We start from the raw sequence: 17018 nt of genomic DNA on the forward strand, positions 1-17018 counted from the left end.
TTAAGTCGACCCATGCGCTCCTTCGCATCCTCACATGGTTCCCTTTAGTGGGAGATGGTGAAATTTTTTTTAAACCTTGCTAAGATCGGGGAAACTACCAGCTTCGATTGTTTAAAAATTCAGTCGAGACAGAAAGCTCAGGTTGTGCACCGTCTGAGGAAAAGGGGATTGGCTGCTGATCAGTTGGTCTCAAAAACGCAGTGACTATTCTGTGGTCCAGACCACACAATAGACTCCAGCTTTATTCGGTAGACCAGACCACAGAATAAAGCTGCACTTTATTTTGTGGACCACACCCCACAACAGACTTGTGCTGTGGACCGTTCGCATCAAACTGACAACGTTTTTAGATTATTAAGTAATCTAAAAACGTTATTATTAAGTAATCTAAAAACGTTGCAGACTGATCAGACTTCTCTGCAGCCCAAACAGCCCACCTCTCTTGACGACGGTTTTCTGTCACAAATTGCGAGGGTTTATTCTGTGGTCTGGTCCACAGAGCAGGCACTGCTCCCTCCTCCCTTGACGACAGCTCCTCTCGCAAATCTCAATATTTGCTCGCCGTTTTGTGAATCAATATTGAAGACGCGTATGTTGGCGCATATGTGAAAGATTCCAATGTTTTGACATATGCGAGTATTGATATCAGCCGCAGGTAAACTTGTTATTGTGAACGGAAGCAGCAAAATGAAGGCGTATAATCATAACAAATGACAGCGGTTCTAAAATTTCGTGGACCTGACCTATCGCGTGCGGAACACTGAAGTCACTTTCACCACAGTACGCTTGTGTCACGTGAAAAAGTGCACTAACATATGCACGCGAGACTCGAATTTTGAGCAATCCTTCTGAATGGGCACGGCTATAAATCACCCAAAAAAGAACGCTAACGCCACCGTGAAAAGAAAACAATAATAACAAATGACAATGTGTATAAAATTTTATGGCCTTGATCCATCGAGTAGGCAACGCTTAAGCCACTTTCGCCGCAGTACACCTGTGTCAAGCAAAAAAAAGTGCAATAAGATTGGCGAGAACCTACTAGTTGTCACTGGACACAGCACACTTTGTCACTTAAGTAGATACACTTGCACAAGCCATATAATTACGAGTACTTGTATGATCGTCAACGTCTGAAAACTTTACAGAAACAGCTAAAGTAGCCCTTTGCCAATCTCAGTGCATTTTTTTTGCACGACACTAGTGCACTGCGGTGAAAGTGACTGAAGTGTGTCTTAACGCGATAGATCAGGGCCAGAATGTTTTAGTAGCGTCGCCCTTTGTCATTATGATTCCCTTCTTGCAATGACGTTGACGCTGTTCTTTGGGAGATCTGTGGCCGTGTTCGCACAATCGGGGGGATCACTCAAAATTTGAGTCTCCCATGCAGATCTTAGTGCACCTTTTTTTTTTGCATGACACAAATGTACTGTGGTGAAAGTGACTTAAAGGGACACTAAAGAGCAAAACAATTTTTCTCGCATTAGTAAAGTAGACTTCCACAATACCAAAATCACCACGCTTTCTGCGCGAAGACGCTTCAAAAGCGAGAAAACGCGCAAAAAGAAAATACAGGTGGCGACGCCACCTTGGAATTCCCGCACCATTTGTCGTGACATCACATATTTTTGACGGCGCCTGCTTGGGCCTACGTAGTTCCTAATCGGTTAAATCGAAGTACATTGTCCTCTGAGGGGGCCAGAGACTTGACATAACGAGCTTTTGGAAATTTCGTCGAGCCAGTGGCGCCAAATACATTAAATGCTCTTTGAAGTCTTTTACGTCACGAATTACAAAGTTCGGCACGAAATTTAAAAATGAAACTTTAAACTTGGTTTTCTGCTCTAATAATAAACCTATGGTGGTGAAATAAACTACACAAGAGTTCTCTGAGCACACTTTATCAATCTAAGCCAATTCACTGTTTCTCTTTAGTGTCCCTTTAAGTGTTCCGCACGCGATAGATCAGGTCCAGAAATTTTTAGAACCGCTGTCATTTGTTATTACACGCCTTCTTTTTGCTGCTTCAATTCACAAGTTTATCTGCTTTGGCATGTCAGACCAGCAAGCATGCCAAAGGTGGGCTTCGCCTTCGCATTTCGAACCTTTCACGCATAAGCGTCTTCCATCTCGCGTACTATGCCCGGAAATGGCCTCCTTGGTCCGGACTTATTCACAAAACTGCGAGCGAATATTGCGATTCGCGAGAGAAGCTGTCATCAAGCGAGGAGGGCGCAGTGCTTATCCTGTGAACTATAGACGACGGAATAAACCCTCCAAATTTGTGAGAGAAACCCGTCGTCAAGAGAAGTGGGCTGTTTGGGCTACAGCGATGTCTGGTGCGCACGGTCCACAGCACGAGTCTCTTTGGTGTGGTCCACAAAATAAAGCAGCACTTTATTTTGTGGTCTCGTCCACAGAATAAAGCTGGGCTTTATTCTGTGGTCTGGACCACAGAATAGTCACTGCGTCTCGAAAACCTGGTCTTTTCAGCTCAATCAAAGTGTGCGAAAATGTGTGGGGCACTGGATGTTGTTAAGGAAGGCCTTATCATTCCAAACAAGCAAAAAAAACCAAATTTTGATATAAAAAAGATTTTACCATACCCTGTGTCCTTAAGCATCTGAGAGGCATTAACTAACGACATTGTCAGTTTGACTAATTAGAAATTGTTTCAACATTATGTTTATGTTCATTTCGCGAAAAGAAATTCTTTACTTACGAATGTAAATTTTCCTTCTTCTTAATTATATGCTCGTATTATAGCCTCACAACAATGCAATGTAACTAATTTCAAATGCAAGGATGGGAAGTTCAGAGGAAGGTGGCTGTTCAAGTGGACGAGAAGTGTTAAAGGTGTTGAAGCAATCAACATACTTGTACAGCAATTATAGTTAATGCTCGCACCTTTCTTTCGTACGAGTACGAAGCGGACTGCTCCAGTTCCTGGTCTTGATCGAGCTCAAACATCTCCGGCTCGCCAAACGTAGCTGGCTCTGGTGACGCAGACGGCATGTCCCGCTCGGAAGAGGAACTTCGATGGCCGGCCCGCATAGGCGATGCCTCTCGTGATGCGGCTGCACCGGACTGGCGGAGCGGGTCGAGTTCCGCGTTGTCCAGGTGAGATCCTTTTCGAACGGCTGCGCTTGGATTCTCGGGATCTCTGTGTGAAGAAATGCTGGCGCGTGAGCACAAACACTGTCACAGCCTGTTTTTTCCCGGTGAAACTAATGCCTTTAGGTAGCATGCGAGGGTTTACCAAGGCTTTAGATGCCTCATCAAACATGAAAATTGACTGTTCGTGTCAGCATCTCGCGGAGTTGGCGTCAACGCGAGTGACGCAAAATATCATCACGTGATGATGCCACCATATGACGCCATCATGATGTCACAGATCGCCAAAATTCGTGACATCATCATGACGTCGTCATAACGTTACTATGACGTCACGTGATTGCGTCATCGCATGACATCGTTGCTTGGTCAAAAGTGGGCCAATCACGGAGGTACAAGTCAGGTGCTGAAAGCTTGCAATGCCTTAGATCCTGGAGGCAGTGCAAAACCACGTTGGGTGCCGAAAGGTTTTTGGAGTGGTGAGGGGGAGCATCCATATATTGACTGAGGAGAAAAAGAAAGATTTCACCTTCGAGTCGTCTTAGGCGAATGCATATGGGACCTTGTGAGTTGTTTTGGTCAGCTTCCAGCTCGTGCAAAGATCACGTGCCCCGTGATGCCCTCTGGCTATAAAGAGTTTTCTGCATCTGCCGCCTCCTCTACGAGTGGAGCTGGCTAACACTCCCGGGATTACATGCACAGAAATACCCAGCAAAGTGGATGGGGAAGCGCCTTCTGTCAAAGCTCAATTGATAGAGTATCGGACGAACAATTTGAAGGTTCTGGGTTCGGATCCCACCAATGAAAAAAAGGTGCTTTTTCGTCCACTTTAATTCCTCTCAATTTATGTCTTCATTGTTACACTACAGTTAAAAACAACAAGTAGTGTCCCCTATGGCTTAATTGTTTGTTGGATTCATTTGGTTATGCCTTCTAATTGTCACGATCATCCCCAGCTCAGATAAGTCCACGAACGTATCTCACAGCAAGCTCCAATAACCGTTGTCTTGCATAGCCGGACTCAGCCCTAACCCTGCACATTTTGAAATCTGACAATATTATCTAAATCTTTTCCGTTAATAATTGCCTTTCCAGTCTATTCGTGCCTGTTTGTTTACATTGATAGGCAAGTGCCTGAATGCTGAAAACATCGCACCTGCCTCGAGAGCACATCTTTCCGTTAGTTTCAACTAGAATATTAGTTGCCCATCAGACCCATTGCATTGGCTGACCAAGGAGACAGCTTCCTGTGAACTGCAATCAGAATATCAGCCGAGCATGTTTTTTTCTTTCTTCCCCGGTTATCTCCTGAACAGTTTACATCACGTGCCAAAGGGCAAATCTTCTTGAAAATTTCAGTTAATAGCAGCCACCAATGCATCATTTTTATTTCAGTTTTAGTCATAAACCCACCACACCTTCTGCCTAATTGATAATCTTCCTGCTAATTGCGACTGAATATTGAATGCCCATGCTTTGTCTTCTGTAGGTCATTGTCACATTACACGCATAGTAGCTGCCCAAGAACACACTTTCTACTAATTGCGGTTATAATATCCCCCCCCCCCATGTTTTTTCGTTTTACTATGCTGCCATCCTCTTAGCTCCGAACATTACAACAATAAATTTCAATACCACTACTCAATGTGCTATTTTTATCCTCTTTTCAACTTCCTCTGTAATCTTCCAAACACTGGGTTCCATGAGTGAAAAGGACCACAGGAATAGGTGCAAAGAAACATCATAACAAAGCCATAACTGTGCCCTTTGACATGGCTGTAAATCCAAGTTTGCAAGCACGTTTTCTTTCCACGCCCATTAACATACAGTAGCAATGTGCGTTCTCTTTGTAAAACAACGGAGGCGATAGGACCTGGAAAATCACTGCATGCTCACACTATCTGGGCTACGCTGTTGTCACGGTAACCACCCACAGCTTCGACCAGTAGCGTGACGAAGCAGTGCAGGAAGGTTCGCATTCCAAGACGCACCTGCGTAGAAGTGAAAAAAAAAAACACGGCTGATCCCTCTGTCATAGGAATAGGTATAACACGAAAAGTGAAACGTGTCTTCACAGACGTAGCTGAGCGTTTGTTGTGCATTCTTTCGCACCAAGCGCGAAGGAATGAATGCTACAGCAACAAATTGCAATGTCACGCAAAGAACGACGAGCAGCTCGAAACTTGCAACGCGCTCCTCAAGCAGAAAGGACGCACGGAATGAACATACACAGGATGAGCGCGGACTGTCACAGTTGTAACTTATTTCTGTGTGAGCAGCGCGTTCCTTTCGCAAAAGCAGCCGCTGCAGTGAGCAAAGTGACCTTCGTACTCTCAATGCGAACTTGCGGTTTAGATAAGTGCACGCATGAGTGACCACGCCCTGTAGAGGCGTGCACTCATCCGCGTGGGGCGACAACCTTTAAAGCGCGCTCTTCGAGCCTTCCGCGCCATCTCACTAGTGATAATGAAAACACGCTGCTGTACCACTGATCTTTTAGCCCCTTCAGACATGAATTATGATGCACTATCTGCAAATGCGTCAAATTCACATGGCATGATGGCAAGGCGCTCACTATTACATTCCAAGAAAGAAAACGAAGAAATGTGTTGTTTTGTGTGAGTTTCAGTAATTATTGTTAATTAGCGTGTAACTGATTACCTCATTATTATGCCATCGGTCAGCTTCAATGCTTGCATAAAAAGAATCAACTACAGTCGAACCCACTTATAACGATCCCACACAAAACGATCTATCGGTTATAACGACCATATTTGGGTGCACTTACGATTTTCCTATGCTGACCATTGAAGCTGCGTCCAGATATAGCGAACATTTTTCAAAGCCTCCTACTTTTACAACGAACACTTCAGACACGGTCGCGGTAAAAATACAGCGCATACGAAGCGAAAAAAAGTTAAAACAAGCCTTCTAAAGCGTGACAGGGGCGCGCGCTCGCGCGTGCTTCGCTCCAGTTTACTCGCAGCTGAGATACCCAGATCGGTGAGCACCGCACGCAGATTTCGGACGCTGCGAGCAACGTCGCTCACTTTCTAGGCATTTCTTCAGTGGTAGAATGGCAGTGAGGAAAAAAAAAATAGTAGGCAGCATGAAGCCTTGCGGTCAGCTTTCGCACAGTAACCTTTCCTGACGCCGTTCTCTGCAGCTACACCCGCCTACGATGAACCAAACAATGCCTTGGAACGCAAGAAGCCATAACCACGATAACTTTCCATTGCAAAAAGGTTCACTGCGTCCCTAAACTCGTCGACGCCACAATGTGCCGCGAAAAGTCGTCCGTCTTTTCGGTAACGGCAGAGACCGGTCGATCGGCGATTACGACTTCCGCGCGTTTGCGGCGATGCCTTCGCGGATAAGCATCAGACAAGAGTGAAGGCGAGGTGGCGGCCGTCGATGAACGTGTCATTATGCCTTATAGCCGACAACCTTATCACAGTCATCTGTAGATATACCTGCTCGGCTGTGCGTGTGGCGTATGCTGTACACTGCGGATTGACGGCGGTACAAGCGCGCCATGCTTAGCCATGCTGTCGTTCGCAAGTTCGCCGCCACCGCGTCGTGCGAGACCGCTTTAAAGTGTGCGTCGCTTTGTAGAAACGAAAGTAGCTCGCTGTTGTTGAGCGGCGCGGGCACCGAGAAACGTCGATGCACTGACAGCGAGCGTATACTGCATGTTTGACTAGCAGGTGACAACTGAAGTGCGCCGCGCATCGTCGTGCAGGGCCGCGAGAGCATCGCGGAGACGTAGAGTGTGCGTTGCTTGCAAAATGCGTTTTCGCCGCGTTGAACGAAGAGGCTGCAGTCGCCGCACCCGTGCACGGTCCGGAGTGAAGCAAGCACGAAGAACATACAAACGCGCGCATACAGCATACAGCAAGCGGCCCGGCAGTGACTCCGCGACCCGAGTAGGCGACGCGCTGCACGCAACTAGCCAGGGATGATCGGCTGCACGTCGCGGTACCGCGCTTCGGTGAAACAGTGTCAGCTCATTGCAAAGGCGGTTAATTCACTCGTGAGCACAGAGCGGGCGTCGCTTCTTGACGCGAAAAGGCTTAGCTTGTCACCGAAGGGGTTGTTAGCACTTTAATAAAAGTGCACAAAGAAAAAAAAACGGCTTGGCTGCTAAGCGCACGTTTTTAAGGCAGAGTCCATATACAACGAACTACTGATATAACGACCATTTTTCGCGACACTTTCGAATTCGTTATAAACGGGTTCGACTGTATTACGCTCGAAAAGCAGGCACACCTTTCTTGGTTGTATTCATTTCGAGCGCAGAAAAAAAAATACTCTTGACGTTGGTCCTGGAACGCGGCGCGTCGCACGATCGTCTAACATGGTAGTGTCTCCAGCAAAGTGATCATCTGCAGCAATACGCAGGAAAATAAAGGTAAATGACCGCTAGTTGTCCAATCAGGAAGCGTGCACAAATGTGCACACTGAGGTTCAGGCCATTTGAAGAAACACGCGGCGTGGGACGCGCCTCGGAAGTTCGCGTCCCCGAACGAGGACGCCGTGTCGCAAAGGGTTAGTACCGTCACCAGCAAATGGTGTATATAAATAGCTCGCCGTTAGCATGGCAAAGAATGTGCCGTCTGTGGCCGAATTGTTTCGCGCCGCGTGCTGCGAAGCGAGGGGCCGTAAGTTCGACTCCCGGTGCCGGAACATTTTTTGTAGTTTTTTTCTTTGCAATCTGTTAGTATTCATAATTTACAACGTCATATCTATGACGGAAATATGTTAGTGGAGCCGTGGTGGACCCCGGCATAAAACACTTTCGGGTTAAAAAAAAAAGCAACGACTTAAAAGGCCAGCTGCTGCAAAATGTTAGACCGTGTAAGAAGATTAGGTAGTCTCACATGATGTAGATACAAAACGTTCTCGATGAAAAATTCAAAGTTTCTAGTATACGAGTTGAAATGTCGCAAAAAGCTCACAACAGAGCCAACCTTGATAGTGCATCATTATCAGCATCATTCCACATCATTCCATAAACCGGCATCATTCCACATTAATGGTGAACGTGGCTGTTCAATAATCGAAACATATTTGATGTTTGATTCGACTGAATTCACTTCTGACACTACTCAATTCGCGCTCAATTCAGTCTCGAAAAGTGCTATTTACAACCTCCTAAGTATTTTTTTGCAGTGATCGAACTTTCTACATTGCGGGCACCTGCAGAACTATTTGCCTTAGTAAGATCTTGTTACAAGAGACCCAGTTAAAAACGACAATCAGTTATAAGGGACATTTGAAAGTGGTTTGGTTGGTTTTCCTATGTTCACCATGTTAACAGCACTGCATACAAGAGATATGGTTACAAGAGACACTCTGACTCTGCTGCTAAGGGCAACCTTTCCGGGTCCCCATAGTAAATTCTTCGCTATTTAGAAGAGACAAAACCCACACAACGTGGCTGGCAAAAATTGTGGCTAATTAGTAAATCCGTGCAATATAATTCAGTGCCCCGAGGCACCTGCTATCGCGAGGACAAAATGCGCAACAGCATGCGGTGAAATTTTCATTCCACTGGCTGGACTCTATTCCGCAGCCGGATGTTGTTTTTGCATGGCTGTGACCACAAATAACACCGAGCTCTCTGCCATTGCGCTTTTATATTCCCTGTCACACTCCTACGACAACTCTGTCCAAAGTACCACTGAGCCGGATTTCTGCTGGAGCATTCGCGACGCTGTTTCCTTTGAATGCCAGTCATACAGTCTGACTTCGGAGCTATTGCCATGTTTCTATGACAGAGCTCTGTTTGAATGAATCACTGGGAACTGAATGGCACAAAGCGGACGCGGGCAGGTGCGTGACCGTTTGGTTATCTTGCTTTAAATCGTAACCACCACGGCACTTTGACACCAATGCATAATGAAGAAGTCTAGTCAGACTCCTCGGTAACTTAAAAATTTTTGGCTAGAAGAGGCCTTGGTTAAAAGAGACATGTTTCCTGGTTCCCTTAAGTGCCTGCTTAACGAGGTTATACTGCATGTTTATTTATTTATTTATTTATTTATTTATTTATTTATAAATACTGCGATCTTTCAGTTGAAAGATCATGGCAGGGTGGGAAAAATGTTCCGAGATTATGTACATGCATTCAAAGAAACAAAGTACAATAAATAAGTACGATGTGAATATACAGGGCTAAGGTTCAAAAATGCTTATTTCAGTAAATTCGTAGATTAACATATTACAGAGTAACATATTACATAATAACGTAATACGCATAATACATGTTACAGACTAACACAATAATTATTAGTATTACTAATAATTATTGTATTGTAACAATTATAATAAGTATTACTAGTGGTTTACTTCCGCGCTCCCATCTTTTTTCTTCCACAGTGCATGCACTAACCCTCACCTGCAGCTTGAGCAAGAACGAGCGGTGGAAAAGGCGGAAGTGCCGCACAGTCGGCTGGTCGGCCGATAGGAGGTTGATGAGCACGGTCAGGAGGCGTTCGGCCAGCACCTTGGGCCCCAGCGCGAGCCCCACCAGGTCAAACAGCTGCCACACAGCCAGCAGGGAGGAGTCGGGACTCGAGAAGAGGTCGCTCAGGTGGTTCATGACGAGGTCAAGGTCGACCTGGCTCAGCTGAGTGAGCAATGGGGGTAGCTCACGCGCCACGAAGTACACCTGGCGCAATGAAGTATTCGAAATTAGGCTTATGCAGATAGTATCACTTTCTCGGTTCGAGGCAAAGTCGAAGCAAATGTTAATCAGTATCAAATAATTTTGAAACTAACTCGAAAAGTAGCATGACTTGATCAGCAAAAGGGTACAAGTTGTCAGCGGTAAAATACCTTAAGTTTTGAAATTTGTCATACTTAGCCTTATAATATCATAAAACATGCTTTGAAATTAAAAAAATAAATAAATAAATAAAAGATAAGAAAAATAAAACCATTAGTAAAAAAGTATTTAAAAATTGCAGTGACTTAGCTCAGCTATGCCAGGATATACGTAGCGTTAGAAAAGGTTCAGCTGATTATTCTGAGCTTTCCAGATTGTGTAGGATTAGCTTGTCATGCTTACTGCTGCTCCAATGACACACATTCGGCCACATCGCTCAGAACCATTAGACCTGGCGGCATGGCCGGGTAACGATACCCATTGGTAACGCTAAAGAGCGGAATGTTCTGCTTAACGAGAAAGTTCTTGCACGTTGTACAAACCCGCGCCACGGTTTCACCCAACTCAGGCGCCGCCACTAAAATCAACGTTCCACGCATGACACTACTTAGCGGCGTCAAGTCTTTCATGTGCCATAGTCTTTCACACGCGTCGCACAGATATCCAAACGGATTGTTTACGAAGTCCGTCTCGAAGGTCCGAGTCGCACTGGCGCTTCGCTAAGTTTCACAGTATAGGCAGTCGACCGGCGAGCCTTGACGTCATCGACGGCGTCTTGTTGTTGCTGCTGCAGAGGTGGTCGGACACGTCGCTCAGCATCAAGGCGACGCCGCTTTGCTAGACGTTCCTCCCTTTCCTCCAGTGTCTCCGCAGCACGTTTAGCCTTCCTCTGTTCATTCCTCGTACGCTGAACCGCTAATTGCCAGGCAACTACTTCGAGATCCGATGACATAAGGTTCTCAGCTCTTCTTCGCCGTTGAGCAGCATTTGCGTTCTCCTACTCCATGGCGTTACCCACCTGCAAACGCCAGTCAGAGGCACTATCGAGCGGCACCAGCGCATTGTCAGACGGCGACTGCACAGTGAAGATGAATAGCTGCGCGCGCCATGGCTACGACGTCACCCCTCTCGAATGCGCAGAGCAGCAGCGTCGAGTCGCGCGCGGCGGCGCCAGTCTGTCTGCCCGGCTACGATGCCACTCCTCCCGCTCTCCGCCACCAGCAACAGTGAGCCGCACGTGGCGGTGGCGGACAGCGCGTGAGATGCCGGCTCCGCACTCATCCTCGCGCATGCGCAGCACGGCTCACGATGACCCATGCGAAATCGGCTCTGGCTAGGCAAGTGTAGCTAACGCCACAAAAGTTACATAATTTACAAACTGCTATTTTTGCCGAAAGTAATTACTGAAAAATGGGTGCTTTCCTGAAATAGTCAAGGCCTTCAGCACTTGCCCCCCCACCCTTCTCCCGATAAAAATTCCAGGCTACGAGCCTGATCGGGCGTACGTAATATGCACACCTAATCTTTAAGTGTGGCTTCACGTCAGTGCGGATTTATCTCGATAGTCGTCTCACAGTACAGCAGCACCACGCTGCAGTGAAAACATCTTTTCTAGTGAGTAACGTGTGGTAAAATGTGTGTCTGTGTTTCAAATACTTTGAAATTTTGGAAACTTTTAATTCGTGTTGAAGCAAATTCGAATACTGTAACATTCTTTCAAACATTCAAAGTGCTTGAATCGTCACACAGGCTAGATTGTTTTTCTGCGGCCACCGAGAGCCCCCGTGTACCTTGACACCGAAATTTACCTTCTCGGGCGCTGTCGGCTGGGCATCCAACTTGGTGAGGAAGCCGTAGAGAGCCGGATAATAAGTCGGAAATGGGACAGTCGAAAGCAGCGGCTGAAGTAGCTGGTGAGCGGACGGTGGGGGCAGTCCACCGTCGCAGACACAGGGGTAACGCCACTCGACGCGGTTGCTTGCTGTTTCCTTTCCCTTGACCGCCGGAATGGCAACCGGTTTCTCCGTCTGGAGCAGAACTTGGACGGCATTGTGGAGAGACCTGAAAAGCAGAGGAAATTGTGGCTCCTGAAAGACATTTGCGTTGACTATTTCGAAGAGCAGACACGATTCGGTTGGCCATTACGCTCCCATTTCCACAATGGATCTGCAACTACAATGGAGGTTAGTGTACAGTTGAACCTGGATACGCTGAAACTTCGATATAATTAACACGGATATAATGAAATATCGGTTATAACGAAGTAAATGAAGAACAGTCTTACAATACACACAGTGTTAGGAATGTACGTTTATAACGAATTTTCGGACATAACGAAGTTATTTTCGTCTAAGATGTAACTTCATTATAATGGGGCTTGAGTGTGTATAGAATCTGAAGGGGATTGCAAGAAATTTCTATACACAGGGAATTCGATATATAAAACATTTATATATTGAAAATACTTCAAGGGTATTACAACTGTTTGATACACAGAAGAATGTGTTACATGTGGGTTTGATATATGTTGGTTCGACTAAAACAGTGTCGTGGTACCACGAAACTATGCACATGCCAGCCTAAATGTTGCCAGACATTAAGAAAAAAAAACAGCAAGATCTGCGTGAAATGTACAAATGCCGCTTTATGATTACCAAAACCAGAGTGTTTCGGTATGATGTACGAAAACTAGGCAAGAAGTCGGCACTGCTCACTCACTGCAGTTGAATACGGCTTAATGAGTGCCGGTTTGTTGCATTTTTCCCTCGCACTAGCAAGTGCTTCGGGACGCCGCATTATATTGCACGGCCTTCGAAATTAGCCACAATTTTCGCCAGAGAAGTACTGCCTACGAGACAGACGACGTCCCCAAGAATACTATCACGTTAAAACACTAGAACAATGAAAACACAATTTTTATTAATTGATTACTTTTAGGCAGGTCCCTACAAAAAAAAACATACAATTGTAATAATAATATGCGGGTTTTTTTTGTGCCAAAATATGATGAGCGTAGTGGAGGGCTCGGGAGATTTTAAACGTCTGGTGTTTTTTAATGTGCACTCACAGCACACAGTGAACGGGCCTCTAGCATTTCGCGTCCGTTAAAATGCGGTTGCCACGGCCAGAATCAAAACCACGACTTTTGGAAATATACGAATGTCAGTCACAATGGTGCGCCATACACATACAGTGTTGGGTTACTAAAGAATTTCTTTGGCCACCAACATCATTGTGTGACCATTGTGCAACTTTTCTAAGTAAACAAAGTACGCATGACAAATTACACATGACAAATTACGTACGCAAACTCAAAGCCTTTGATGTGCTGATGCGATATGTGCATAAATACTTGCAGCAGGACTCTGATTTGGGTGAGTTGGTTCATAGTTATTCAAAAATGAGGCGTAAATAGCACAGGACAAGAAAAAATGCACAAACACATCACAAGCACCGACTAAGTTGTTTTTTGTCAGCGCTTGTGATACGGTTGAGTGGATCTTCTTGTCCTGTCTCAATCACGCTGTGATGCTGAATAACCTACAGACTTATTTGTCCAATGACTTACCTGGGTAGCCTTGAGGGCTGAATCTTCAGCACCTGCAAAGCGTGCAGATAACGCTCGGCAAGGTCTCTCGAGGAATGTGGTGAAGTCGGCGAGAAAATCGACATCTCAACGAGGAGGCAGCCCAGCAGGTACATGTCAGCGGCATGCGAGGTCTGGCTGCGACGTCGAGGAAAGCTTCCGTCTTGTTCATCATCACATGGCTGAGAAAAAAGAAGAGATAAAATGGAATTCGGCCAGTGCACAGATATGCTGCCATATTTTTCTCCTGTTGCCTCTGTTCATTTCAAACACCTGATGAACTGGACATCTCCTCTGTCTCCATAAATATGAACAAGTGAACTTTAACTATATTTTGCTCAGAGCATGATCACCTAACCAACTACAGTAAAATTCTCAGCAAGCGCCACGCCTCTCAGCAAGTAGAAATTACCAGCAATGTGGAGGTGGAGGGGCAGAGCCCATCAGAAAAGAAAAACAGAGTGCACATGAACTTTCTCAGAAGTCTTCTCGATCTTGTTCATGGCACGGCACATTACAATGACGGCTCACAAACACAAGAAACACAATGGCAATGCAATCAGGCCGCCGGAAGTGTGGCATGGAAGCACCTTCAACGACAAGGCAACACACCAGCTCTAAGCAACAGACAAAGATCTCGGAGGCCTAAATTTTCTTGACTGCGTCATCATAGGTACCACCTTAGAATACAAATCTTAAAGGTCATGCTTTTGCTCACGGGAACCTGAAAAGCGTTGTGGGTGCCTTGTTTAGGCTAAGTTTGGGGTGCGATCATAAGGCGGGGAGAAAAGAAATCAAACTTTGACGACAAATTACAGGCTTTGGTGCTTAGAGATTGGGCTGCTAAGTGGGATTAGATGGGATTCAAGCAGGTCAGTGCTGTGTGAACATAGTGCGTGATTAACATATTAATCCCACAGTGCATTCATGCAACATGAATGTGAAAAGGTATTAGAGCAGTTCTACAGCACTAAAGCTTGATAACCCTTCAAGCATCTGCAGTAGGCTTCAGCGAATAGTAAATTTCAGGCTAGAAGCAAATTTGAAGCGAATAATGATTTGGTCGAATAATTTTGAATTCAATTCGAATAGTATATATCGCATATTACCAAGAAAAATGAGCATATTTGTCATGACCCAACTAACCTGCACAATACATTTTTTTTTCATTGAAACAGGGCATGTGCAAATGTCATTTTTTTGGTTCAAAGGAAGTGGAAGCAACTTCGAATAGTAGCAGGATTTGAATTTCGGTAGAATGCAAGACATAGCCTGCAAGATATGCTACGTTTTAAAATTTACTATATTTAGAGCATGTGAGCTGGTATAACAAGCTTTTACACTTAAAAAATGATGAATCCATGTGAGGGTAATATCTTCATTAACCTTGAAGTGGGGCTTCGCGGCAATGCAGATTTCCCCTGGATAGGTGTATTCATGGCATAGCACCCCTCCACTGCAGTGAAACCACCTTTACAGGGGGGTTACATGCGAACTAATATACACCTATTCATTCATTTCGAATATACTTCGAAATTTCCAACAATTTAAATTTGAATCGAAGCGAATTCGAATGTTCGAAGTGCTCGAATATTTGCACACGCCTAATCTGCAGGCATTACAAGGGCAAGCTTACGATCCAACCTCCTAGAGGAATGTGCTCACCTGAGTGTCCGAGGCGAGAGTGATGGAGGGAGGCAGGCTGTGAGGCGGGTGGTGCAGACAGAAGTTGCACAGGGACTCCAGCTGCTGCAGCTTGGACAGCGGCGAGTAGTCCTTGGGGAGGACGATGACCTGCGTCTCGGCCGGAACGGAGCTGCTCATGGCCGAAGCCAACTGCTGACCGACTGACCTCGACCTGCGAAGTGGCACGCCACGGGTGCTGAAATTCTTGATCTGCCGTCTCTACCACGTGGCGTCACGTGATGTGTCTGGCTGGCTACTTACACGAGCATTGATAAAAACTCACAGCGTCCGTTATGGACTCACCTAAGACGACTCGAAGGCAAGTCATCTTCTTCTTTTTCTTCTTAGTCGATATATTGATTCTCCTCTGCCTCTCTCTGATGTATTTCTGCACATAATGTGGTTTTCCACTGATTCCTGGATCGAAGGCATTGCATATGCTTTCTGGGGTGCCTCTGCGATCGGTCAACCTTTGACCAAGAGATGATTTCACGTGATGATGTCATCATGTGAAGTCACATAATGTGACATCATAGTGACGTCATGTGGTGATGTCATCTTGTGATTTTTGTATCATGCATCTTGATGCTGACGCTGCTGGATACCAACACCACCGACACAGAAGGTCAATTTTAAGGTTTGATGAGGCATCTAAGGCTTTTGCCTTAATAATTTTTGGGTTTTTATGCCTCAAAACCATGATATGATTATAAGGGACGCCCTTGTGAAGGGCCCCAGAAATTTCAACCACCTAGGGTTCTTTAATGTGCACCTAAATCTAAGCACACAGGCCTCGAGCATTTTGCCTCCATCGAAATGTGGCCGCCATGACCGAGATTCAATCTTGAGATCTTTGGGCCAGCAGTCGAGCACCAGAACCACCAAACCACTGCAGCAGGTGTCCAGCTATTTACACGAGCATTAAATCACTTCACCACTACAGTGCAGCCACTGATAACTACTGTTACTTATTAATTGATTAATAATTATTTCGTCCATTTATTTATTTATTCTTAGTGCTGGCTCTTCTCTGGCACGTGTAAAAGTGGATGACACAATCAAATTTAAAGAAAAGCTTGCTAACAAGAAAAACATCACAATCATGACAACAAATTATCAAGGCTAAGTCAAAGACAGGGCAATTAACAAAGAGATAATCAAGGACAAATATTTGGCTCAGAATATTAGCACAATTATCTGAGCAATCTGGCAAAGCCTTAAGTGTCACAAAGCAATTTATTCAGCAAAGGTTCCAGTCGATTACTGTTCAGGGAATGAAGGAATAATTAAAAAAAAATGCCAGGCCTGCGTGAAAGCGCAGCACAGTCACAGCGAAAGCTGGAAGAGCGGCATTTCTAGAGCCCGTTATAAACTCTCCTGTGGCTACTAATACAGGTACATTAGCAACGTACCCACTACGCCACAAATCATAATTTTTGGGAAGTTGGGAAGCACCCACCACGACATTATTCGTTATTCTGCGGAGAAGAGAGGTACCATATGTAAGCGAGTATGTGCAGTTTGTTGATGCGGCGGTTGATGACGATGAATAATTATGGTTGCGCCCTTTGTAATGGGTTGGAAGCTTTAAACGACCCACTAGTTACGTAATGCATATTGTGTGACGCCCAGTCGTTATTTAACTGTCCTACCACGCTTTATAACACACTTTAACGGAGAAACGTAGAGCGAGAGAGAGAGAGAGAATTGACTTTATTGAGACCCTGAGGAAATGGATCATGGGGGCCTTATGGGCTTCCTTGGCAACCAACAGAAGTGCACTTGCGAGGAACCCACTACGCTATAAATCATTGTAATTTTTGAGAAGTAGGGCAGCAGGCACTGTGCCATTTTTCGTCATTCTACGGAGAGCCGTGGTACTTGCTAAACGCATGTAAGGCATTATGCGCACTTTGTTGATGCTGTGGCTGATGAAGATGAAGAATTATCGCAAAGGCATTT

The 17018-nt window shown here is 45.4% G+C and overlaps 1 protein-coding gene across 1 annotated transcript in view; it reads right to left on the reverse strand.

The window, feature by feature from the left end:
- The window catches only part of LOC119402120 (WD repeat-containing protein 81), a 96668-nt gene that overhangs the window by 46015 nt on the left and 33635 nt on the right, over positions 1 to 17018 (reverse strand). Inside the window, exons 14-19 of the mRNA XM_037669236.2 lie at positions 15036 to 15228; positions 13353 to 13552; positions 11593 to 11845; positions 9515 to 9787; positions 5011 to 5105; positions 2908 to 3163 (exon numbers count right to left, since the gene is read on the reverse strand). Of these exons, the coding sequence (XP_037525164.1) occupies positions 2908 to 3163; positions 5011 to 5105; positions 9515 to 9787; positions 11593 to 11845; positions 13353 to 13552; positions 15036 to 15228 (1270 nt within the window). The remainder of the gene's footprint in view (positions 1 to 2907; positions 3164 to 5010; positions 5106 to 9514; positions 9788 to 11592; positions 11846 to 13352; positions 13553 to 15035; positions 15229 to 17018) is intronic.

This window comes from Rhipicephalus sanguineus, chromosome 8 (genome assembly GCF_013339695.2).
Source record: "Rhipicephalus sanguineus isolate Rsan-2018 chromosome 8, BIME_Rsan_1.4, whole genome shotgun sequence".
NCBI classification, from domain to species: Eukaryota; Metazoa; Arthropoda; class Arachnida; order Ixodida; family Ixodidae; genus Rhipicephalus; species Rhipicephalus sanguineus.